The sequence below is a fragment of the Branchiostoma floridae genome, chromosome 8 (assembly GCF_000003815.2).
Source record: "Branchiostoma floridae strain S238N-H82 chromosome 8, Bfl_VNyyK, whole genome shotgun sequence".
In the NCBI taxonomy this organism is placed as follows: domain Eukaryota; kingdom Metazoa; phylum Chordata; class Leptocardii; order Amphioxiformes; family Branchiostomatidae; genus Branchiostoma; species Branchiostoma floridae.
Genome location: NC_049986.1, coordinates 17986886 through 18013219, shown reverse-complemented (window position 1 = coordinate 18013219; position 26334 = coordinate 17986886). Strand labels below are relative to the sequence as shown.

Sequence of the window (26334 nt, the reverse complement as noted above, 5' to 3'; positions counted from 1 at the left end):
AGATGTATGGGGAGTAGGCCTAGGGGCCACAAAACCGTTTTTTCTTGTTGGACTGGACCTGTACCTGAATTTTCTGTGCTGGTCCTATTCCTAATGGGGTTAGCCGAGCCATCACAATATGCAAAACTGGACAGGTTACACATAAGCAGGATTCAACTCTGTGCTTTCTTTAAATTAATACAAAACAAAAGCCTTATGATTCTTCTTTCTCTCCAAAATTCCAGCCAGCAAGATGGGTCTTACAAAACTACGAGCTGTAGGCTCTGTTTGTGGCTGTGTAGTTTGTAGAGCCATGGGGAACAGCCAACTTAAAGGTCTTTTGCCCGTGCAATGATCCCCAAGGATTATGCTTCAGTGCAATTCTGATCTCATGCAATACCATTTCAACTGCACAATCATATACACAGTGCTACATTTTACATACTAAATGGAAAGAAACAAGATTTGTGGTAAAACTCATACCTTTGAATGCTGTAGACTCGGTGTGTGGCTGGAACCCTTTGCTGTGTGCCGAGCCTTGCAATTCAGCAAGCGCAAGGCACTCCGGGACCAGGCGAACAGCCAAGGTCTTTTGTCGGTACAATGATCCCCAAGGATTATGCCTCAGCGCAATTCTGATCTTATACAAGACCATATAACGAAAGTTCGCCTTTATTTGCGAGGTAACCTATATTGTTTTTAAAAACATAGTATTTAGGGATTTCAAGTCAACGCACTTTGGTTTCCAGTTGTAATAGTTTGAAAATTGCAATTTAAAACTACCGTCAGTCGACTTGATATCCTTCAATACAATGTTTTTAAAACAAAGGATGTTACCTTGCAGATAAAGGTGAACTGGTGTAACAGTGCTACATATTAACACTGGATAGAATTATATAATTTTTGTCACCTTTGCTTCTACAGCTCTCCAGTACGTCAGGACTGGTTCTCAACACCTGGCCTTTGTCCTCATCATCACTCCATCGCAGCTGTCCAGGTGTAGCCAGCTGTTAGGACAAGACTGGAATCCTTCGGGACACCTGCAACAGAAGAATGTTGAATGTACAATGAATTTAACCCTTTTGCTGCTGGGTAAGATTACAACCTGATTCAGGGATTTTAGGGAAAATGTGGAAATATTAGCTGCAACGGCCTCTGTACTGTTTGACGCTTGTACTTGCATTAAAGTAGCAATAGATACAAATGTAGGTAACTGCATACTAGTATACATTTCTAGAAAGCTATGACCATGCACAAGGTGAATGAAATAGTATCAAGATTAGACCTGGTCTACGTGAAGAAATTCTACCAGCTGTTAATACAGGACTGGAGTATGCCAAGAACACCTGCATCAGAAGAAATATCGATAAACAATGAATTTAAAAGTGTTTGATTCCCCCAAGGTCAAACACTCCAGATTAGATGATTAATAATTTACCGACTGGTAAACAGTTTTAGTTCAGCCATGTTTAGGACAGGATTATCTGTTGAAGATCTTCATTCCATCGCCTGACTAAAAGCCTAGTCTTACTGTTTGTATTAAACACACAACACTTAATGGACATGAATATATAACTTATAGCACACAATATAAAGCACTTACTAGAAAGGCTACATTTCGACAAAAATGCATGATGTTTCCAAAAGGCAGAAAAAAAAGAAAAGACAGCCAGAAAAGAAATGAAAAGCCAATATTGTAAAATGTGCAATGCCCTGTATGAAAGATGAAAGCGTTGTATACAAATGTACACTGTATATAACTTTATAAGGTATGATGTCTAAAAAGGATAAAAGAAAACTTCCTATGAGGAACATGAACCTTTGTCCTTCAGATACTTGTACCTACACTACATCATCGTGATTTTCTAACGTATATAATGTTTAAGCTTTCTATGTCATCAGCCTTGTTGAGTTTTGATTGGCTCAGCCAACGGAAGAAAGAAAAAGAACCCAAACTCCCCCTCAACATTTTCAGGCCAAACATACCATTTTTGTCACCATAATTGAAACACAGTTGAGGAATGCTGCATTTCAGGCTTTTGAGAAAACTGAAACATTGGGAGGTTTGACTCTGTTACTGGACCTCTGCCCCTGGATTCTACAAGAACCTGTGGGTCCCCCATTCCTTACAAACTGATAGCCTGCACCCAGGCTTTTAGCCAGGATGTTATAATAGGGAGTCCAAACGTATTGGTGAGTCACGGTAAGTGACTATTGTAGGGGGGTCAGGGGGCATCCAACCTCCATGGTGTAGAGTTTTTGATGGTTTTGAGTTAAAACAGTGCATTCTAAGGTATCCCAAGAGGCAAAAATACTGTTACAGATGTCACAGTAGAAGACTGTGACCACAGATGACCTGGTAGCATCCCTGGTCAATCAGAATTTCATGCTTGTCAGACGATTTTCTCCCCAGGATAAGGCGTCCAGGGGCATCAAATTTCTTGTTATTCTAAGAAAAGTGCGTCCAGATGACGCATTGACGCATGCCTGGCTAAAAATAAAAGCCTACATGCACCTGCACATAATATGATCTGTATGAGACTCACAGAGAAGGAAACATTACCAACCTGGAGGTGACACTTGGTATCTCAAAATCAAAATGTTCTATCAAATTGTTCCAACAGAATGAAACACTATATCAGTATATGCCATAGACAGAAAACCTCTCTAAAAAATTATGTTAAATTATTATGTAATGTTACCATAATTGTTCCAACAGAGTGAAAATGCAACAGAAAAGGCTTGTCACGAAGGATGCTATACATGACTGACTTTTCTGTTTGCAGTTAAAGAAACTGCCAGACAATGTTTATTCATAATTGATGACACAATGATGATACATATTACCAAGTGTCCATCAAGAAATACTATTAGCAAACTTAAGTTGAAGATTCTATTTTGGTGCATTGTACAGTCAACATGCTGAACTCAAAATCTGATATAGAAAATAATGATAAAGAAGGGTGCTTGAAATCTGAAGCATTTTCAAAACATCAAAAGGTTTCTAAAATGTAACATTTCCTCTTTTGTTGCTTTCTTTCCTTCGGCAGATGACTATTATCCCCTCAATGTAACTTTACCTTTTTCCTTTTCATTGTCGAAGCAGTCCTTCCTTTTCAATTCTTTATAGAGATAAAAGATGATGTCCCTGGAGCTCAACAGGTAATTATAAACTTCAAAGTTCCAATTAGTTGATGAAAGCTATTTCAGAAAGGGATGTAAAATGGGGGTCCCATGTTTAAGAAGGTGCCTCGACCACGTCAAAGGGCTAGCAGCAATATAGACAAGTGCTACTACTGGTAGTATATGTTAGGTACAGTTTGAAATACAATGTATGAAAATGAACAGCAATGGTTGAGAATGGACAGCAATCCTTTTTAAAGCATATAATGCTAGTTCACCTTAATCTGTCAGGTAACCTAGATCCGTTGCTTTAAAAAAAATGGGTATTTAGAGGTTTCAGGTGAACGACGACTGGGTTCGAAATGTTAACATTTTCAAGATATTGCGATGTGAAACTACCTTCCATTGACTTAACGATCCCCAAATACCGAATGTTTAGATACAACGGATATAGGTAATACCCTACAGATAAAGGTGAACTAACATTACATAGCACCCGTTGGCCGTCACATTTTTCATGTACCATTTGGTACAGGTACTATAAAACTACATGTACAGGAACAATCTTTTCTGACCCATGCACAACATGCAACAAATCTTGTATCATACAGCTATACAGCAGATAAATCAAACACCACTTACTCTCTTTGACTTCTGTGGTCTAGCACTAACAAGACAGCCAACCACTCACAGCCAGACACAAAGAATGCCACCCGGGAAGGCCTGGTAAGTTGAAAGCATCTGGAGTAATGTCCTACGGGACGCAATTTCTATACAATCCGATGCTCAGTTACAGATCCAGGGATGAAAGTTGGTATTTCTAACCTCTTGATAATCGCAGTTCTCGGAAAAGGTTATACGGCCACACGACCTGGATAACGGGACCAAACAGGTTGTGCGACCGTAATAAATCCATCACCAAGTTTTCATCAGGCTGAGCATAAATTGGGCCCGCTGTTGGCTATAAATAGTGGAAGCAATTATTCACCTCAGCTGTACAACACCATTTGTCAACTCAACGTGCAGGAGAATCAGATAAGTGTGGCGCAAGCGAGGAGGGCACCAAACATGGGTGGACAGGGTGTCAGACTTAGGCTTTTCATCATCTGAGTGGGCTCTCTGTGCGCACATCCAGTTAGTGTGCTGATTGTCGGCCTCGATTGATTGCCGGGGTCCCAGCTGATGGCTTGGCAACATTCAAATAAACGGAGCCAACATGAGAGACTGTCAAACATCGGTGGGATCAGCCCGGCTGGGCTCAGGATATATTGGCAGCTTAGATGTGGCCACCGACAGACAAAGTCTTGGCTCTCCAGGGGAAAGAAGAAAGGGCTACGGTACAAGCAGAAAACACAGACAACGCAACCTCATCCACTGATTAGTGTGGGCTCAAAGCAGCAAGGACATTTCAAGTTGTCATGTAATTCATAATCGCAATGCTCTTCTATCATTCAACAAAGGGGAGGCTGAATAATGCAATTTCCATAGAGCTAAGGGCACAACCCTCCGTACGTGCAAATACGTGCTATCTACGTGCCAAAACGTCAAAAATCTTTTGGGATCCGTAAGTGGTAAGTACAGCCTCCGTACGAACTAGTCGGATTTTGGAGCGCGCAGACACGTCGTAAAACTTTACGTGCAGGCAAAATTTTGTGTACCATCGAGCTGTGGAATCGCCCCACGTACGTGCCAGTACGGGCAATGCGCCTGCCCTGTACAGCCTGAGTGTTTTCAGAAATACGTGGCGGACGTGGCCTCCAAAAAAAACGTACGGACTAATTGCACGTACGGCGGGTTTTGCCCTTAGCTTTAGGGACTTTTCTGAAATTTCGCTAATGTGTTTTAAGCTTCAAAAGTTGTGCTGAAAGGACATGTACATGTACAAATGAAAAGTCATTGGAGCTACAGCTGGTATGACATAATTTCTTCTAGCGCTGACCTATAATTGAAAACTAGTAATTACCAGTAATACAGTGTTGTGCATACTATTCACCATCAACCACATTGTCTTACACTGTGGCTGCTTGTAACTTGGTGCCACTTCTTGCCAAACATTTATATTTCAGTGAGAGAAAAGTTACCAAAATACCAAGTTCCTCTGGAAGACCTACATATCCCGAGGGCAACTGTATCACAACAAACACATATCTATTAGCACCAAACTGATTGGCCGTCTTCCTCGCAAAGTGCTTTACTGAAGTGTAATTGAGATATTTGTGTTTCTTTTGTCAGAAGAAACTCAAGTCTTTTCTTCCTTTGACCTACAGACGTCACTGTATCCTTCCTACCCTGATCAGATACTGTTTACCCTACATTAGCTACAATGGGTAAATACAATTAGGTACTGTACCCCTAAACTTTAGGAGCACGATACACTAAGAAAACATCTCCCAAGTGTTCTCACAATGGAGACAACGTCATTTTACATCCATCTCAATTGCTTCAATATCATTTTCAAATCGGTACATGTAACAAATGAAAGGATCAAGATCACCATTATAGCAGTATGAGTATCTTGACGAACCACCTAAATTGAAGCAGTTTTCAGATCTTATCTACACAATTCGTAGCGAGGCCACCAAATTTAGCATAATTGCCTTCCTTCACTTAGCGTAATACGTAGTGTAATTGCCGGACCCAAACCAATCCAAAAGAATTGATAATGACAGTCTGGAAATTCTCATCTGAAACTGCAATTAAAAGACATGAACAAGAAGGAGCAGCAGCACTTTGGAAAGAACTACTAAGACCATATAACAAATAATTGTCAGAGTGAACTACTCAGACTGTCTACCAGGTACATGTATATCATTGTTATGTGACCTAAATCAAATTTGAATGTAGTCTTGTTACAACTTTCCAGGAATTCCTTCTACAATACCCAGTACTTTAGAGCATTTCCTGTAGTAACCGGTAATTGGTGAAAATTGAAATAAGCAACAGAATTTCCACCCTGGAAATAGTGACAGACTTTACTTTTAAGCAGAACCTTTGAACAAACATTAAATCTTATTGTTTGTGACTCTTCTGCTTTGATGGAGGAAAGCAAACGCTCTATAAAAGAGAAGTTGTGAAAAATATCGATAAAATTAGCTTGCAAATTCTGTACACAGTGAACCTGTGTGCTTTAAATCTATAGACTGGGTTTTCAATGGGCGTGTGACTATGTGAGTCTTTCTTCCTTGTTAGTGTAAAGCTAATATTGGTCATCCAGTGACAAGCCCCATCTATTGGGGGCAAAGACAGTATCCAATAGGCTAAACAGTATTTGATTTGCCCCAGATACACTGTAGATCTGATTGGAGAATCTTGCTTCCCCAAGTTGATCTCATGAGCACACCCGGGTTATCGCTACTTTTCTTGTGTTGGGTTCTTCAACTTTTCAACATTAAAATCAAATTCATGCCACCGCCACACTAAGCCATAACAAAGACATTAACGGTTTAAACCATCTACATCTAGCAGCAACGCATATATTCTAATGTTTAAACTTGTCAAACCCAAAGTTAATGATCGATTCATAATCCATATCTGGAGAAGTTCAAGTGCTTTAGAAGCAGGCAGAAGGCCTCAGAGAGTACTCACAGCCCCCCTTCTGTGGTAGCACAGGCAGCTTCGGAATCATTAATGTTGCCTGGATATGGAACACCAGCTTATCATGATCATGTACTTAATTGGGTGTGGCTTGCTCCCATTGCCAGGCAGCACTTGGAAATCCTAACATAAACATCGGAAAACATGCCACTTCTTCTTCTCACCATCATGGGAGGTCTATTGGGTTTAAAATTGAGTCAGACATATATTTTTCCTATGTTGACTTCATGGTAGTCTTCATGAGATTTTAGTAAAACATCAACTTATTAGGAAAAAATTGTCGTAAACATTTGTCAAGGGCAGACCTAATTGGTAATCAGCCCGAGGCATATTACTGCCGAGATGTCAGCGCTGATTAGATCAGCCCTTCAACATGTAAGTAGCTTAAGCACGTACACATAGGACACACATGCTATCGGGCTTCCAATTGGTACTGTACATGGAAAGAAGTTGAACCTTTTTCATCCTCCTTGATACATGAGATGATCTATTTCATATTGGATAGGACTCTAGGGAACTTGTTGAAAATGCTGAGTCATATAGGCACCTATATCAGAAACAGTACAGTAAGGCTATATAAAGCATAACTTGTTTTTTATGTGGGCGAAGCCTCACATTTAGTTATGTGGGCGAAGCCTCACATTTAGTTTTTGCTCAGATATTTGCATATTCCAATTAGACCAATCAAAACTCAGAAAAAATGGAAGCACTCCACGTATCCAGCTTTTTGATTGGCGGAAATTCTGCCTCTCTCGGGGATACCTCACTGGTGAACCTATCAGTGGGCAGGACACAGCTGGGCATCGAGTTTGAATACTAGTAATAGCAGCGAAACTGAACTCTGGCTCCAGGAAGAAGTTGCCCGCCTTGGAACGAAGGAGATTGCAAACATTTCACACAAAAACATTATCTTCAGAAAATTGGACCTTTACTGGGCTTTAGAATCTTGGAAATTATGAACGGACCTGTTCACGCCATCTAATACATTTGTATATTTGTTAAAAGTTTCAAATGAAAATGGTTACTAGTGTGGCCGAGTGGTTAGCGCTATGACTCCCTACGCTTTTTGCTGGATCGACCCGGGTTCGAGTCTATAGAGGAAGAGTCGTCTTTTTTTCCTTTTTAAACATCCATTTAATATAAGAATACTTTTGTCTTGCGACCACAACATCAAAATCCGCATTTCAGCCTTTTTTTTCTGCATTTTCCATTTTTTTACTTCCACTCAAAAGACGGCGTAGGGAGAGGGGCTCGTCAACGCCTCGGACCGGGCAGCCAAATACTGTATCGACAATGTCTGTCGCCTGCGGTGTTACTAGTTGTCAAATTTGGAGGCTACCGGACCTGAACCTGAATCTCTAGACTCGAGTCCGGATCTGAACCTGAATTTCAGCTTTATATAGGTACACAGCACAACCCGTGATGTCAGGTGAAAGCCGAGAATAGGGGGCACTTAATGGCATGCTATTTTTTTTTGTGTGTGTGTAAGATAGCTTGACAAAAGGCCACGGGAAAACTTGATGCATTTTCGCGAAAATGTTGCCTTTCTAGTTGTTTCTTTTCTTGCGATTTTTCGTTTCTTTTCCCTTCGCCCACATCCTGCATTTTTTTTCAAAAATGTTGCCTTTCTAGTTTTTTTTTTATAGAAAATTTGTCAGGTCTCAATACCTTTTACATTTATTATAAATTATAAATTGTACAAAGCAGCTGCAATGCTGTTATGAGCAGATATATGCTGCAGATTTTTAAAAAAATACATCGGAAAATGTATACTAATCACTAAATATGCCAACGTCAATTCCAATGTCAAAGAAAAAGATGGACAGTCCCAGACAGACAAATAACGACAAACAGAAAAGAAAATGAAGCCTTAATATTACTGACAGCTAACCAGGACAAAGAATGTACTTTATTTTAACATTGGCACTGACCAATGCAATGTGCTAGTAGGAAGCCAGAGTCTAACATCTTTTTTGGGGATACCTCTGCCACGAATGCAGCAAAGGGATTTGGAAACGTAGCGATGCAGATGCAAGCACTCATCACATCGGACAACAACAATACTCTGTCGTTGGAGGTTTACCCTCCGTCACAGAGTAAATAACATCCTTAAAAGGTCCACCTTAAGTCTAAAACCGGGCAACTGCAATTTACTGTTAGGCCTTTTTTTTTAGCTTATCCGTAGCGAACCCCAAACAGTTTCTCCGTTCTTACATCAGAAATATATTTGTTCCTTCAAAACAGTATAACGTAATTACGTTATAACTTAATAATCAAATCGTAAAAAGACACAAAAGTTAGTTTTGCGATCCTGGGCTATACGTTCGATTGAAGGAAAAACAACAACAGCAAATTCCTCATCAATCAATCAATCAATCAATCATCAACTGATCAAATCAATCAATCAACAACAAATAACATCATTTTTTTATTAATACCTTACCAATCCGTGTTTAACCGGGACATATTTGCCATCTACCGTTAGGTCTTTGTCTTTGCTTTCTAGTTTATCCGTAGCGAACCCCCAACACTTTCTCACGTTACATTGTCATGCATGACGGCCAGCTGCTAAGCTGGGCTGATCACTTCAACAAACATCGGTCAATTGTAAACGATCAGAACGTGTAAACTTACAAATTTCAACTTCTAGAGGACGACACAACCCTAGTTGAGCCTCACAAAACCAGAAGGAGAGCTCACCTGTTGTTGACGGGGAAAACCGGCGGTTTCCAGGCGGCTCCGGAGCGCTCAGATCCCTGCCGCCGTCTCCTGGCACCACGGCGTTAACCTTTACCTTCTTACCTCTCAACTCTGACCTCTCATCTCTGACCCGCAGGTCAGATTTCCTGCGCCGCCATCTTGGACAAGCCGGAAAGTAAAGAAACCACAGGGGGAGGCTGTAAAGGTACGTCTATTTAGAGACTGATTGAAACGCGGCTGGCTCGAAATGTTAGCACAAAGGTACCTTAGTTACCGCCTGTTCGTTTGAGACGTCGTTATGGAGGGTTGGGGTAAGAATAATGGCGTAGTAAACACGAACCGACACCCGGATGGCCGGGAAATTGTAGTCATATGAAAGAGGCTACGTCATAGGCTGTGAGCATCATGGATGTGATCATACACCAGCTAGCTGCCACCCTTAGCACTTATCCTGGCTTCTGGCGACGATTGTTGGCAGAATTAACGAAATTAAGTACCAGGATAGGGACTCAAATGTCACACCTAACTAAATCCACACATTCCCATATGCTGTGTAAAAAACTAACGTTATTTATGAAGTGTGTAACTTAACGTTTAACCTGTGCATAATGTAAGGAGTGGTAGCAAATACCACTGATCAAAAGTGTGATTTGTCGTGATTAAATTTGTTGGTGATGTTTTCCTTGTTAGTGTAAACTCATAATGGAATATGCATCATACAGTTAGATGACATAACAGCAATGTTATTAAGTGCTGTCTCTGGTATAATTTCGTAATTAACTCTTGCACAGATTGCAGTTTATTTATTTTACCACCAGTGTGACAGCTCAAATGTGTACATAAGTCATCAAATATTAAATTAATCCGAGTCAGAGATGGCCAAAGTCATCCCTGTCAGGTTTCAGCCAATCAGGGTTCAGAGCTTGAAGAGATGAGTCACCAGCCAATCCCAGCATCCTTTTGTTGTGGATGAGGACTGCTTTTAACGAAACATTACTACATGTTGTGCCGAGTTTGTTTAGCCCAGACAATCAAAAGTTAAACATCCATATTGATGTAATAAATAGAGATGATTCATAATACAATTTATAAAGCTGTCTCCAAAGAAAAATAGCCTTTGATTGACATTTTTATTGATTTTTTTTGACTCTAAGTATGATTTAGAGCATGGACAAAAATGATGAACTCACCTGAAAGCAACATTTTATAACCATACCACTTAATCTTAAAATTACTTCAGAATTTCTATAAAGACAGGTATCAGAACTACAAAATTAATCTCTATCGTCAGGAGGAGTTCGGGTGTATTAAAAATTAATCTCTAAAATTAACATGTAATTATAAAGAAGATGACACAAGAGCTACAGGCACATGTGTTTGCTTGTTGGGAAACTGTCACATTGTAATAATATCCTTGGTCAGACTTTCAGTTTTGAAATATCCCTCTGTCCCCTCCAGGATTCTCTGATTAGTGCAGGCAGCTGCCTTGAATATGTAAACCTGTTGATCCTGTAGGCATTCCCTTTGCTTCCCGTGATCTTATGTTGATACTAATGATAGTTCACCTTTATCCACAGGGAAACCCATATCCATTGTTTCAAACACATGGTATTTTGTGATGTCTTAATTCTAGTCAACGGATGGTGGCTGCAAACTGCAATAGTTTTGAAATATTGCAATTTAGCACTGTCAGTCAACTTGATTTCCAAAGTGTTTTTAAAAGCAGTGGATACCTTACGAATAAGGGTGAACTACCATTACGTAACAACAATTCAAAGCACTGAACTCACATTCTGATATCTTTCTTGTTTTTACTTTTATCTTGAAAAAAGAAGAAAAGAAGTGAAGTTTGATTTTCAAATGTTCATGTTTCTAATATCTTCTTCAATTTTTGTCAGTCAAAATGTCTCACACATACTCAAGATCTGTGACCCATACTGACAGAAGGGGTACAGTACAAAGTTCACCTTTACTGTACCCTACACACATGCATCATGTAGCAGTTAAACAATAGGTCACTTGTAGCAGAATAAAAGCTTAAGTTAAACTTAGCGCTATTGTCATTTTCTGTACATATCTTACACCTTTTTAATATTAGCTAGTAATAGCTACAGTACATGTTCCTTTTTTGGCGATTTATTGGATTAAAACTTGAGACCTTTAAATCTGTTAGAAGCAATCAGACTACGATAAAATTTTACAAGACACCCCGGCAGAATACCTTTTGAAATGGATGCTTTCCAGTCTTCAGTTAGATGTTAAAATGGATGCTTTTCAATATCCCACTTCAGTACCAGATAAGGGCCTCAATTTAGAGCAGCTTTGATTATTGCAACCTTTTTGCTAATGTCCTAGTGGACTCAGGCATCCTCCATTCACAGGTTGTCTAACTCTAAGTGTGACCTTGCTGCAAAGGGATGAATGGATTTGCATACAGATTTTCTGGTTTATGGAATACACATTCAGGAGTTTCCATTCGCAACTGTTTTTTGAATAGGGTCAATCGTTAGCAGAAAATATGATGGGTAGTGTGGTATCGATTAATGATAATGAGCATGCCCGTGTTATGCACATTTTACAGCAGAGTGATTATGGGTTACAATAATGGTATGGTACGTGTGGAGATGAAAATCTATGTGTATGACATTTGGTGTTTGTTCACAGCAGTTTGACTGTAATAATCCAAGTTTCCATGCTTTAATTTAAAAAGTATAGATTAGTAGATTTGATAATGTCTATCTTATTTCTATGTCAATATATATATGCTGGGCAAAGCCCCCTTCAGGGGCATCCCATCAAGGTCTAGCTAACTATCCTTAAAGTCAGCTACTTTTGTTTGCTGTCATATTCTACTTGGGTAGCCCAAATCAGTACTTAAAATACTGTGTGATCATGATCACTGCTGTCCAGTGGTGTCATAAATGATTCACACAAATCAGGACCACACACTTTAATAATGACAATATTGCTGATATAGTGATAACAATTTGGTAGTCTCTTGTCGCAAAAGTGATACCAAACCCTTTGACAAATCATGTGTTGAGAGACAGAATGGGTTTTTGAGGCAGCATTGATTGCAATGTTACATGTATTTCACACACCAGTGCAGGGAGATTGGCACTAAGGTTACAGATATATAGTCTGAAATGTAGGTCACCTTTAATAGTCTACTTTAGCCAATCATTTCAGGAATACAGTCAAACTGCCCAAAAAGACCACTAAGGAGACCAGTACCTCTCCTAGGTAGACTGGTGGTCACTATTGATTGCATTGATTTGTGAATGGGGAAAAAAGAGACTAAGGGACCACCAAAAGAAGTCACATGATTGGCCATGTGGTCCTTATATAGAGGTGGTCACTTGTAATGTTACTTTATTGTTAGTAAGTTGAACAGTTTTCACTGTATATACAGGGCTCAAATCTACAGTTTACAGAAATATTTCAGAGATTTCAGGAAAAATACAATTACAAATCACTTGAAATTTGGCAAAATGGAAGAATACTAGCAGTAGCTTACCATTATCACTAAATTTGTCAATCAAATATTGAGGAAAACAGAAATAAAGTATTCTAAGCTGAGTGATATCAGAAATGGGTCAGTCGTGCGCAAATGTAAAGCCTTTGATTGCTGTAGGATTCAGAAGGTTTTATTGGTTGGCCATTTATTCTATTCCAAGAAGAAATGCACATTATGTAATATAGGCCAGATGCGATGGTAAATTGTACTGGCTTTACTGGATTATGATGGCATGAAATCTATTAAAAAGCAGGGCATACAAATGTATCTGGAAGTAGTACAGGGCTCGAAATTCATTTTTGGGATTAGGTGCACTGGTGCACCCATCTTAAAAAGTTGGGTGCACCAAAAAATATTTGGGTGCACCACTTAAATTTAAGTAATAACCTAATAATAAAACTTACTTACAAGCTATCAAATTCTTTTTAAACAAGTACCATAACAGACTTTTTCATTATCTTTCTAACACTTAGTTGTCAAGAATATGATGTATACTAGTAGTATACTTTGATATCTTTACATACATAGTTTACATAAACCTACGAAAATATTTGGGTGCACCCTGTGCACCCACAGAAAATAATTGGGTGCACAGCTCCAATTTTGGGTGCTCCTGGGTGCACATGCACCCAGTATTTCGAGCCCTGTAGTAGCACACAAGAAAGCTACTGTTTAGGCAACGCCCCCTATATAACGAAGTAGCACACAGGAAAGTTATTGTTTAAGGCAACGCCCCTTGTACAACATATTGTTGACCCTGTCATTCAAATTGTGTCAACTCAAAAAGGCACGACAAAATAAAGAACACGTCAACCAGCATGGGTAGAACTTATTTTTGTTAAGTAAGCTGGTCAGTGTCTAGTCTTAACAGCTTTCGTCAGTTGCACTGTTTATCAGTGTCTGTCCTGTTACTGTTAGCACCTTGGGTATACATGTCCCAGTTCATGGAATGATGCCAGTTTGGCAGCAACTGTAAGTAAGCCACTTTTCTCCAGCCACTGGGATACATCCTGACATGCTTTGGTTCTATTGACTCATTGGGTTACAGCTTCTACTATATAAAGGTAGTTTTATCTAAAACCTTGAAAAGTGTTTGTGTCCTGAAAGCAATCAACTGAAGTGTCTCGTAATTGCCATTCATTTTATGATATTGTCTATGATAGCTAATCAAGAACGTAAGCCCTAAAATTTACAATAAGCAATTTACAACTTTCATTCTGTATCAAAATGCAGTGAAATTTTGAATATTATTTTGTTGAAACTTACAAAAAAATGTCGCAAAAGACTTCTGCCTACTCTTGTGTCAGGGACACCAGCAGCAGTATAATTCATTAATTGGATACTGGATACTGACAGTCGCTAGCTATAGCCCTTAGAAATCTTGCCTCCTCCAGGAAGAGACATTTTGTATGTGCCAAATGACATGATTGAGTTATTTATGTGAAGCGAACTTCTGTGTCTTGCTGTAGGTGCTGCAACCATGGCAGCGGGTCCGTACAACTATTCCTATATTTTCAAGTACATCATTATCGGTGAGTACTGCATGCACATTCTAACACCCTTGTAATGTTTGGAGTAGCTAGATTCTGTGTAAAAGGCCAATCTAAGCTGTCAATCAAGTTTTTGAACCAATAAGAAAATTGCTATATGTACATGTATGCCTGGAAGATTGTTACATTTCTATGTTTTGCATTTCAAAGTTTCACTGCTGGGTATGCAATGCTCAAAATACCCACTTGAACACTTGCAAATAAACAATTTGGTACCACTTTTTTGTTCAGTGCAACTTAAATCCAGGTAGCTCACTGCACAACCTGAAATTTTGCAGTTGAAACACAGCTTTCCCCCCACCTACATGCATAAGTTTTGGGATTTATTTCTAGATGACATATGTAGTTACAACTTACATGTAACTGGAAGAAAAGGTAATGGATAAGTAGCTGACATGAAGAAAGCAATAACTTGGAAGTGGGGCAACCTGAAATGCTGATGGTGCAATATGGATTTTGAGTCAGGTTGTCACCTTTTGCCTAAGGCCTAGGAAAAAAAATGTTGTGTTTCCTGTTTCCCTACCTACCCTAGAAAAACCTGCCGACCCTAGACCTTTTTTGGGGGTGGGCAGAGGAGTCACAGTTTCCAGTTAGAATTTTTATTCAGCCTGCTTCCTATTGAAGCAAAAACACTGCTTGTCCTATCTAATGAAGGATAAATGTATCTATTGTGCACAAAATTAAAGTTTGACATTAAAAGAGAAGTGTCCTCATGCACTTCAGTTTACTTTGTTTGACTGTATTGTAATATGTATCACTAGAGTTTTGGCCAGCCAAAAAAAAATTACAAGAAAAAAAAGAAGATAATCCCTACCTACCGACCCTAATTTTTTCAGGACTGAAACAGGAAACACAGCATTTTTTTTCCTAGGCCTAACGGGAAAAAGTATTTTGAGTTGTGGTATGTCTTAACTAATATCTGTTGCATTGCTTTTGTTATCTTTCCAGGGGACATGGGAGTGGGGAAATCATGTCTGCTGCATCAATTTACAGAGAAAAAGTGTGAGTAGAACAGCTACAATGATTTTTAATCAATATCTTATGGCTGTTGTGGTAAAAAGCTGTGACACAAAAAAAAAATGAGAGATAAATCAATAAAGCCTTATTTGTCTCAGAGGAATATGATTGTAACAGCCTGTTGTATAATAATGAGACTAACTATTATAAGGGGTATCATACTAGACTGCAGCATGTTGGTAAACCACACTAACCAACTGACCACAAACAGGCACCAATGTGCCGACAGTCTGTGTCAAGATATCCCATTGAGCCAATTGAAACGGCACATATATTGACCTCCTCAGTATTTGGGGCCATTAGATGCCAATAGGTCCCCAAATGGCCACAAAAATGTGCAATGTATTTTGTAAAAAGTAATGTACAAGTTCCAAGGTTTATTTGTTCTAAAGAAAATGATGATTTGAAGATTGTTTTTTTTTGTCAATGTACATTGAATGTGCACATGTATGATGATAAAGTTCCAAATATCTAGACTCAATCCTGTGATCTTGTTCCCCAGTCATGGCAGACTGCCCACACACCATCGGTGTGGAGTTCGGAACCCGCATCATCGAGGTATCAGGCCAGAAGATCAAACTCCAGATCTGGGACACAGCAGGCCAGGAGCGCTTCAGGTACGGCTATAGGAGAAACATCTGTGATGTAATATTTCACTCAACAAAGTTTATCTACTATCATGGACATCTGTGTTGGTAGTGTTCATATTACAAATCTAAACTTTATTCCAAAACAAAAGTACAGACGGATCGAATTTTCAATGACCACTGTTGCCTTCTTCAGGATCAATAGTGATGACCAATCGCTTTAGGGCGTAAGCTCAAGAGATTTACGGACACGTGATCTTATTAAGACGTGATCTTCCGGCTAGATCACCTCCCTCACAAACTAGTCAAGAGAAATATTTTATATTTTCTTTCGTTTCGTTACATCATGTATATTGCTGCCTTCACTCCTGTGTAGTTTTAAAAACTTAGAATGGTAATTGGACATCAGAGACCCATGTCCATAATCTCACAGGAATGGTTAAGGTAGGACCATACTAGAAACATCTTTCATCTCTATTCAGGGATGTTAGAAGGGCCCTGGTGTATACGAGTTAAAAGGGTAAAAATATTAGATAATCAATTTTGAACAGACAGAATCTTTGCTTCATGGAGGCTTTGAACTTTATTAAAGCACCACTTTGCAGGCACATGGGTAAGCCTGAATTGTGTTGGTGTGTACACATACAGCTGCAGCTACATTTCATGATTCGTTATTAAAACTAACATTGTTTAAAACTTACTACAATTAATTTTAAAAACATACTTTGAAATTGATAATTTCACTAAAATCACTATTACATCCAAAGCGGCATCTACAAATCCTTTAGAACCTTGATATTGTTAAGCTCTGGAATCTCTGTTCCAGCAAGGAGCTTGATAAAAGCTCCTTGCTTCCAGGAAGCAGTGAGTTTTACCAATTTAAGATCACTGACATGTATGGGCCTCTGATGTTGCATGAAAGGGAGAGTGTTAGATGTTCAGCCACTTTAGGGGCATAGCTTCCTGGAACTCACATTCCCGAGCTCACCAACATCAGGGGTCTAAAGGACTTGTTGATGGCATTTTAGATTAGCCTGAGTATCATCCTCCGTTGTAACCGCTGGCTCACTACTTTCGCTTGCTAACCACCGTGGTTAGCAAGCAAAAGTAGTGAGCCAGCGGTCACTACGGAGGATGATACTCAGGCTAATTTTAGATGAGCCTAGAAAACGCTGGTGTCCGACAGATTTTGAGTCTGACTAAAATTGGTTAACCCATATCTATATTCTGAAAAGCAAGAATTGCATTTACTTCAATAAATCTCATATCACTTAAGGCCTCAGACAACTGGACAACCAACTAATCGAATCAGACAAACATCTATTTTTGTTCTGGTGTTAAGGCTTCAGCATCTTTCTGCAGGTACTTTGCCAGTATGATCTATCTCTTTTACTCAACATCAGAGGCCCATGCCTGTCAGAAGTCTAACGTTGACAAAATTGAAAAATCCCTGCAGGCCACTTCTTCCAAGAACACAAATCCACAAGCCCAACAACATCAGGGTTCTATAGGACTTGTTGATGGCATTTTAGATGAGTCTTGAAAAAGCTGCTGTCCGACAAATTCTGACTAAAATTGATTAACCCATATCTATATATAGAAAGGCAAGAATTGCATTTACTTCAATAAATCTCAGATCACTTCAGACCTCAGAGAACTGGACAACCAACTAATCAAATCAGACAAACATCCTTTGTTTGTTCTGGTGTCAAGGCTTCAACTTCTTCCTGCAGGTACTTTGCCAGAATGATCTATCTCTTTTACTCAACATCAGAGGCCCATGCCTGTCAGAAGTCTTACATTGCCAAAATTGAAAAATCCCTGCAGGCCACTGCTTCCAAGAACACAAATCCACAAGCTCAACAACATCAGGGTTCTAAAGGACTTTGTGATGGCATTTTAGATGAGCCTCAAAAAAGCTGGTGTCCGACAGATTATCAGTGTGACTAAAATTGATTAACCCATATCTATATATTTAGAAAAGCAAAAATTGCATTTACTTCAATAAATCTCAGATCACTTCAGACCTCAGACAACTGGACAACCAACTAATCAAATCAGACAAACATCTATTTTATGTTCTAGTGTGAAGGCGTCAGTGTCTATCCGCAGGTACTTTGCCAGTATGGTCTATCTCTTTCACTCAACATCAGAGGCCCATGACTGTCAGAAGTCTGACGTTGGCAAATTGAAAAATCCCTGTAGGCTACTGCTTCCCAGAACACAAATCCACAAGCTCAACAACAGCTTGGTTCTAAAGGACTCGTTGATGGCATTTTAGAGGAGCCTCAAAAAAGCTGGTGTCCGACAGATTCTGAGTCTGACTAAAATTGATTAACCCATATCTATATACAGAAAAGCAAAAAAAAAATGCATTTCCTTCAATAAATCCCAGGTCACTTCAGGCCTCAGGCAACTGGACAACCAACTAATCAAATCAGACAAACATCCATTTTTTTTGTTCTGGTGTCAAGGCTTCAGCTTCTTTCTGCAGGTACTTTGCCAGAATGATCTATCGCTTTTACTCAACATCAGAGACCCATGCATGTCAGAAGTCTTACGTTGGCAAAATTGAAAAATCCCTGCAGTCTTAGAAAGCATATTTGAGCTCTTCCTAGAAAGCATATTTGAGCTCAACAAAACCATGGGCCTAAAGGACTTATTGACGGGTCGTTCAGTGTAATATAACCAGCTGCTGCCATGCCACGTGCCTGCGAAGCTGGTGTGTTACGCCGAATGGCGGTTATTCCGGCAATATAGATACAAATACAGATACTGACAGATGTCATTTTGGATGAGCCAAAATGCGAAGAGATTCATTAATCTCAGTAAAGCGAAAGGCTGTATAAAGCAATAAAACCCAAATAGCCTAAAGTCTTTGCCAACTGGACAGCCAACAAATTAAATCAGACAAACATTTTGGAATTCTTGACTGTCAGGCATCAGTATCTATGCAACAATCAAAACATCCTAATATCAAATTTAAACATCATTGGCTGATGTCATTTATCCCTCTAGCATGTGCTGACAAGATTGTTTGTTCAATTTCTTGCTGTTGACCTATATTACACTGCCTTTATTGATCAGAGGAAAATGCTAGTACCATTAATGATCAAAAGAATATGTTACCATAATGTTATTGATCAAAAGAAAAACTGTGTCCCGGTTGAACTGTTGCGTGAGGGTCTGCATGGGGGGTCCCGACAACGATTTACGCTAAATTCAGAAGAACCCCCTATGTATTACGCTAAATCAAGGAAGGCAATTACGCTATATTTGGTCGCCTCGCTACGAATTACGTAGATAAGATGATTTTCCCTACGAATTACGGGAAATAAAATAGGCTGCCTACGCCTTACGTAAAAGAGCATGCAGACCCTCTTGCGTTCATAATCTTGCTACCAACCGTAATAATAATGTAGTGCCAAATTTTACAAAGAAATGAACTCAAAGATATCTGTTACTGCACCATGAGTAATTTCCAAGGTAGGTTCTTAAGAAGGTTTAAGACAAGGATACATACACACAAGGACATAGGTTTAAGGTCCATTGTTCGGACAGAAGATCATACCACCACTGATAATTAATATCATGGAAAGTAATTGGAAAAATGATGGCTTGTTCAGCAAAATTGGAGTCACTCAAGATGCCATGAGATGCCATTTATTTCCAATGCACAATGTAGATGGGAAGTTACCATCAAACCTGCTTAAGAATAGATGATTTTTCTACCAATACAGATGAATTTTCAACTTAGGGCACACTTTGTTATGGAATAACCTGGAAAATAAGGCAAGTGTTTTTTTGTAAAAGTGATGGTATTAATTTAAAAGTGTTTGTAACCCGTTTTTTCTCTTGTTTGCAGGGCGGTAACCCGGAGTTATTACAGAGGTGCAGCAGGGGCCCTGATGGTGTATGACATCACAAGGTCAGAGGTCATCCATACACTTTAACTAGTTTAAGTTAGAGACAGGACATCAAGATCAATGTGTATGTGTTGGGGTGGGGGTATTTTGGAGTTCTTGTTCTAGTGTACGTGTTTCGGTATCTTGTACATTAATTTTGCATATCATGGTCATTGTTATTGTTATTGGGTGGGCCGGGCCAACTACTCTCTTGCTTACAATCACAATTGGCGTTGCTACATTTTGTAATTCACTATAATAACGAACACAGCTCCTAGTGACCTCAATATGACAGTAATTGCCCTAGTTGCAGCAATTGAACTGTAAGAATATGAACACAAATTGACTATGATTTGACAACTATTAGCTACACCTCTGTCAAATTTTGGAGCTACAAATATTCTAAACATTATGTTTTAACTCCTTGTTCCAGACGAAGTACATACAACCATTTGAGCAGCTGGCTGACAGATGCCAGGAACCTGACCAATCCCAACACGGTAAGCTGATCATGTGACCTCGCCTTCAAAGTATGGAGTTAAAGTTGATCCATCTTGTCACTTCATCTCCACAATTTTTCCTTTTTAACCAGTTTGTTCAAAGAAAGGTCATTTGACCACTTCAAGGCAATGAACTAAGTTGCTGCGTGGTGAAAATAATTATGCAAGGAGATAGCAATGAATGTGGGTTAGAGATAGTTTCTTTGGCAGTCCGGATAACCTTGATAGATAACTTTCATGACCCCGGGTGACTTGAATCCCACAGGTGTTATTGCAATACTCTTGCCGTGTGCCAGTGCTTTTTCACAGTCGAGTTGCCTTGAATTTTTATAAAATGTAGAAATTTTCCTTCGTGTACATTTCAGTGAGTCAGCTATTATTGCTAGCTAGCTAGAATATATATGATTATGATTTGATGTGCTTGCTAGCTCAAATGTTTTTTTGTGACCTGTACTTAGCCCAAAAAAGTCAAATCTCCTACACATCATTTTTCCTCATTTTACCCACAGGTTATATTTCTAATTGGCAACAAATGTGACCTTGAGGCACAGCGTGATGTAACGTACGAGGAAGCCAAGCAGTTTGCGGATGAAAACGGTAAGGGCTGGAAATCCACTTGTACATGTATGGAAAGCAACTTAGTAAATCAACTTAACAACAGAAAAGAAATGAATAAATCAGTGCAGTTGTAATATATGATGAGATACTGTAAGTTAAAATTAGCCTGGCTGGCATAGCCCTGCTATGGCAGCCGGACAAGTGTCACAGGCATGGTCGTCCTTCTTCTTCTACCGTTCGGCGCCCACAATCTTGCTGAAGATTGCCCTTCCTTGGGAAGTTACTTATGGAGGACTCAGGACTTCAGTTGGATGAGCTTCGCTCTGCCATGCTGGACAGGGATTTACAGAAATCCTGGTGTCACCTCTCAAAGGATGAACTAAACTTAACTGAGCTGAACTGATCATAGCAAGTGTTGCTTCTGCATGATAATGACCATGGCTGCCCCTACTATCTCTGCTGTGTAGTGTAGTGTATTACACTGAATGTAACAAGCATTTTCCCCTTTGCTTAGGTTTGCTATTCCTAGAGGCCAGTGCAAAAACGTGAGTAGCCTTTTCTTCACTAATTCAAATGCCAATGTATAGATGTCGGTAGGGATAAGAAGTCAGTTTTAGCCTGTCGACAGTGAAAACAAAATCTACAACAATTTCTAGGTTCTGTGTCATGATGTATTGAACATTTTGATTTCTTAGATTTTTTTTTACTCTCTTTTTTTCAAATAGATCAAGTATGGGGATTTACTGGCATATCTTAAGTGAAACATACTTGTACATGTCTAAGGATTTTAATTTCTTTCCCTACTTCTTCCTTAGTGGAGAAAATGTTGAAGAGGCTTTCCTTGACACAGCAAGGAAGATATACCAGAATATTCAAGATGGCAGGTAAGGGCTCCTTATATCAAGCTTATTTGACAACTTTGTTTCATGTTTGTTAATTTAGGCTGAGATAGAGTAGGAATATTGTGTTTATAGAGTTGTAGGTCAGAAGCTTTCCTCGACACCCCAGATCATAAAGTATACCTCAGCATTCATCAAGGCCATGTTATTTGTCTTGTCAACATTCTGAATCATCTGTAGACAAGTGCAAAATTTAAGGTGTCAGTCACTTTGGGACCTCTGGCCTTACATCCCATCCAAGAAGACATTTCTAACATTTTTGGGCCCTGTGAAGAATTTGAACTCTGTACCTCCAGTCAACAAACCTAATTCTAACCACAAAACCACCCTGCCACGGTAAAGGTAGCATAAAGTTTTCTTCTATTTTTCCTCAGCCTGGACCTGAACGCAGCGGAGTCAGGCGTCCAACACAAGCCGTCGTCACCCCGCGGCACACAGCTCAGCAACGACCAGCCCGCCAACAAGGAGGGGTGTGCCTGCTAGAACAGCCTCGCTCCCGGCCCATGCTGCTTCTGGCACTCAGTCCCAGGGGTTCACTAGACCACAACTGGTGGAGGGGGGAGGGGGGCACACAAGTACAGTCAAAACTGCCCAAGAAGACCATTCGGGGGAAAGAGACAATCTGGTCTGTGTGAACAGGTGGAAGGATATCTCCAGTTCAATTTTTTTTCCATCCCACTCATTGTTTGGGAGCCCATGTTGTTGATTTTCCTGCATGAATATGTCATTTTAAGCTGATGAAAGTATGTCCTAAACGTGTCATTTTTGGGATGGATGGGGTGAAATTATTTTCTGTCCCAACAAGCAAATTTCTGTCCTGGGATGGAAGGATGCATCCTTTAGACAGCCCTGACAGGTGTTCATTATAAAATATTAAGGTACCACCAAAAAGTGGCCACATTAGCCAGATTTCTCTTATGTAGAAGTGGTGAGTTTTACAAGTTTGACAATGGCCAGACGGTCCTTATGTAGAGGTGGTCTCTTGGACAGGTTTGACTGTACAATAAGTATTACGGAATTCCCAATTGGCAAACCTGTACCCAGTGAAAATGAGTTTGATGTACATTTGTATGAGTTGTGGAATGCCAATGATTACTGATTTTAAATTTCATTAATGGTTTAAAGTCTGGGAAAATACAAGTGATTTGTTTAAAAGAAAAACTTAGGGATTTTTTTAAATGTCGGGGTCTCAATGCACATGTGACTTTTTGAGCAAAATGATGGGGGTCTCTTACCCTTGCAAGAGTATATCTGTATAATTGGTGAAACTAGACATCAGACATTTTTACACTTCCAGTTGAGATTCATGGACCAAATGATAACACCTTCTTTCTTTACTGGGAGGAAAGCAATGGAAACACAATCTCTGCTCTAGTATATTTTGAAGGATTCCATTTCCCCACAACTCCCTGACAACTCTTGTTGTCCTTTGGCATTTTGGAAGAATCCATTGCTAAAAGGATATTCTAGATCACTAAAAGATGAGAAATGAGTTAAATTGATCTCTGTCTGGTCAAGTTTGCACTGAAATTCTAAATTGATAGACTTTGTGAAAGTCAACACACACTTGCTTTTTGCCTCTTGCTAGATATCACTTCCGAGTGACTTCTTTGAATAAATTAAGATGTCACTCTGACCAATTGCAATGTAGCAATATTATGGGAGATACATTATAGTTCTAGTGGATGCTCTTGAATTTTGTGACAAAGGTTCTTAAGCAAATCTATAATGCTGTGGTCTAGTGAACTTCCTTCCCGACATTCAATCTCAGAGATCGCTGTACAACTTTACTCTTGATTCGTTGCTGAGGAATGTAACATGTAATATTTATCAGGAAAGGGGGGCTTGGTTAATCTTAAAGCATGGGCTGTGTGTTAGCTGAGTCCTGTGTCCTCACCACGCTCAGAAAAATTGCATAGGCCATGTTATGTCCGTAATTAATGCCATCACAATTTAAGGCCTCCAATTTTTGCAATTGATTCTCCAACTTTTATATGTGATTGATTGTTAGAGAAGTCAAATGCGAGTATAAGCTTTGTCAGCTGGATGATATAATATACTTTTTGTCTTTTTTTTCTTCTGCGGCAAAATTGATTGTTAAAATTGGCATGGCCAGTGTATACCATAATTATTTCATATACTATGTGCCATCCACCCTGTCCACCCCCACACCTATAATGTTCAGAACCAAAGCATAAAATTTCTGTTGGAATTTCTGGGTAGGTTTTTATTGATTAATCTGACATTTTTGCATACACTTAACTGTTATGGATAGGCACAAAAATGGTTTGCTTTCAAGACACTTTTGAGTCAAAGTATTCTCAACATGCTTTGCTGTGTTCACCCCCTTTTTGTAGAATCAGACTGTCTCTTAGGGGGCTGTCATACCTTTGTGTATCCTTTTTTGTATGAGTTTTACATGTATATTGATGTTTTTTCATTCACAGTCGTTCACATATTAAATATGCTCTTTATGCACATCTCAATCGTTTACATAAGCTTGCGGAAAACAATTGAGATGCTTCTGAAGTGCGTATTTTGCATGAGACTTCATATGAAAAAATATCTATCAGGCAACTCATCCAAAATGAAAATACGCAAAAGTACAACAGCGCCTTTGACGTCGTGGAAACCAATGATTTTGATATTATTAAAATTCTGCCCGAGATATACAATGTATGTCCAAAGTGTGGAAGGTGGGAGGGAAGGCATTTTTAACTGTCCTGTTTTGTCTCTCTATTGAATGATGAAAGGTCCATGCTATTCCATGTGCTGCAGCCAATTTTGCAATGCCTCTGGTGTTTGCTATTGTATCAAGCCATAACAGAGTAACATTCAATCCAGAATTACCCTTTTTTGGTGCTCCTTGCCAAGTTTGGTAATTTCAAAACTAAAACAGATTAAGATATGTCCTTTATGAGCAATGTTAGCATTTTTGTCCACTCCTTTCATGTCAGACTGTTTTTGTAGTGAAAAATGGAGAACGACAAAAGTTGAATTGACAACAGGGTTGCTTGTAGAGTTTGTGCCAGAGACATTGCACCTTCAATCTCATTTTGCAATATTGTGGAAAGCTATGTACTAGAACATTGTGTTTTCCATCCCAATGCTTTCATTTCTTCGTATATTTGTTCAGGGAGGAAATTTTTCAAGACATGGCCTGACCAAAATTGTTGTGCCAGTGAGTCACACACTGAATCTGAGTGTACAAATGTAGTTGACATGTATCTCTACTGGAAAGTGTAGAACAATCCCGGGGAGTGCTGCACTATGGGATAGCTGGGCCAAATAAGGTATGGTCATGAGGCTGGGAAGTGTGACTTTAACGACGTTCCTGTCCAAGTTTGTAAATAGAATTACTATCGAGCATTTACTATATGGTCAAGGTCGATGTTGGGTAAAATTATATGTACTGATTTAGCATTGATATTAAAGGTTCTTTTGGAACACACTGCTCTTGATGTAAGCAGCTCAGCGTTTGTGGCAAGCTTGTAGCTCTCACATGTACGTCAGCACTGAAGGGTGGGATGGTTAATGGCTTCTGGTTAGGATGAAGAATTGAACAATTTTTGTACTTCTGCTGTTCACATTAGCCTGGGTACCATAGATAGTTAGTTTTGCGGTTGCTCCCCTATGTGCAGTCTCACCAGTGCGCAAGAAAAGCAAGCGTAATACTAACTTATACATGTATTAGCCTCTGTTGTAGCCCATGTCAGACATTGTTTTCTGATATCTGCTGGCATTCTGATGGCCAGGCAAGATCATGTCGTTGACAGTGTACTTGATAGCTGTCAGAAAAACACAGATAGTGGTTTAAAGATGTTTGTCATGAGCTGCAACGGAAGCTAAACAAGGATGATACCCAGGCTAAGTCAATGAAGGTTTGACATCCAGCTGCAGGTAGTAAGATATGCCAAAAAGCAGTTAGTACTCAACCAACTGGATACGATTTTGGAAATCGTCAGATGTTTTAGACAGATTAATCTGGTGTTTTTCAGTGTCACTGGCGAAAGACAACAGATGGCTGTCTGAAACGTCTGACCATTTCCAAAATCATATCCAGTTGCTTGAGTAACTGCTTTTTGGATACCCAGGCTAGATACAAATGCCAACAAAAGCAACCCACTTTTTTCATGTCTTGCCCACTCAGATGGTCCAAGCAGCTCACATCTTATACCTTTTACCACAAGGTTTTAGAAAAATGTAGTCAATAGACAATGTGCTCAGTACACAAAATTGAATGTATCTAGCTAGTGAAATGCTGGTAATATGCTCTTAAAGCCAGTTATCTTTTACATATTCAGGAGTCAATGATAATAAATGTAGCATTGGAGGGGTTGTCCTGGATATCTTGCATAAAACAGTCATGTTGGAAATCTATAATAAAGTTACCAGAAAGCAACAA

At 39.3% G+C, this 26334-nt stretch overlaps 2 protein-coding genes across 5 annotated transcripts in view; one reads left to right on the top strand and one right to left on the bottom strand.

Annotated features, from left to right (window-relative positions):
- LOC118420701 (uncharacterized protein C1orf21-like) overlaps nucleotides 1-9546 on the bottom strand; it is a 25993-nt gene extending 16447 nt beyond the window's left edge. For 2 of the 4 annotated variants that reach the window (XM_035827637.1, XM_035827641.1), the window contains exons 1-2: nucleotides 9397-9546; nucleotides 890-1019 (exon numbers count right to left, since the gene is read on the bottom strand). The gene's annotated coding sequence lies outside the window, so the exon portion shown is untranslated. Of the gene's footprint in view, nucleotides 1-462; nucleotides 631-889; nucleotides 1020-3744; nucleotides 4040-9396 lie in introns of those variants that run through there. The other 2 variants (XM_035827638.1, XM_035827639.1) reach the window with 2 other exon arrangements.
- Nucleotides 9482-26334, top strand: LOC118420700 (ras-related protein Rab-14). The gene is made up of 10 exons (XM_035827635.1): nucleotides 9482-9601; nucleotides 14383-14445; nucleotides 15412-15465; nucleotides 15983-16097; nucleotides 19933-19995; nucleotides 20406-20472; nucleotides 20982-21069; nucleotides 21545-21575; nucleotides 21846-21914; nucleotides 22304-26334. The coding sequence occupies exons 2-10, from the start codon at nucleotides 14394-14396 to the stop codon at nucleotides 22410-22412; spliced, it is 648 nt and encodes a 215-aa protein (XP_035683528.1). The 5' UTR covers nucleotides 9482-9601; nucleotides 14383-14393; the 3' UTR covers nucleotides 22413-26334.

What these genes read in the sequence shown, in the direction of transcription:
- LOC118420700 (XM_035827635.1), top strand. Translation starts at nt 14,394, where the DNA reads ATGGCAGCGGGTCCGTACAACTATTCCTATATTTTCAAGTACATCATT. An exon ending in TTTCAAGTACATCATTATCG is followed by an intron (nt 14,446 to 15,411) that starts GTGAGTACTGCA and finishes TTATCTTTCCAG; the next exon opens with GGGACATGGGAGTGGGGAAA. An exon ending in GCAGGCCAGGAGCGCTTCAG is followed by an intron (nt 16,098 to 19,932) that starts GTACGGCTATAG and finishes TCTTGTTTGCAG; the next exon opens with GGCGGTAACCCGGAGTTATT.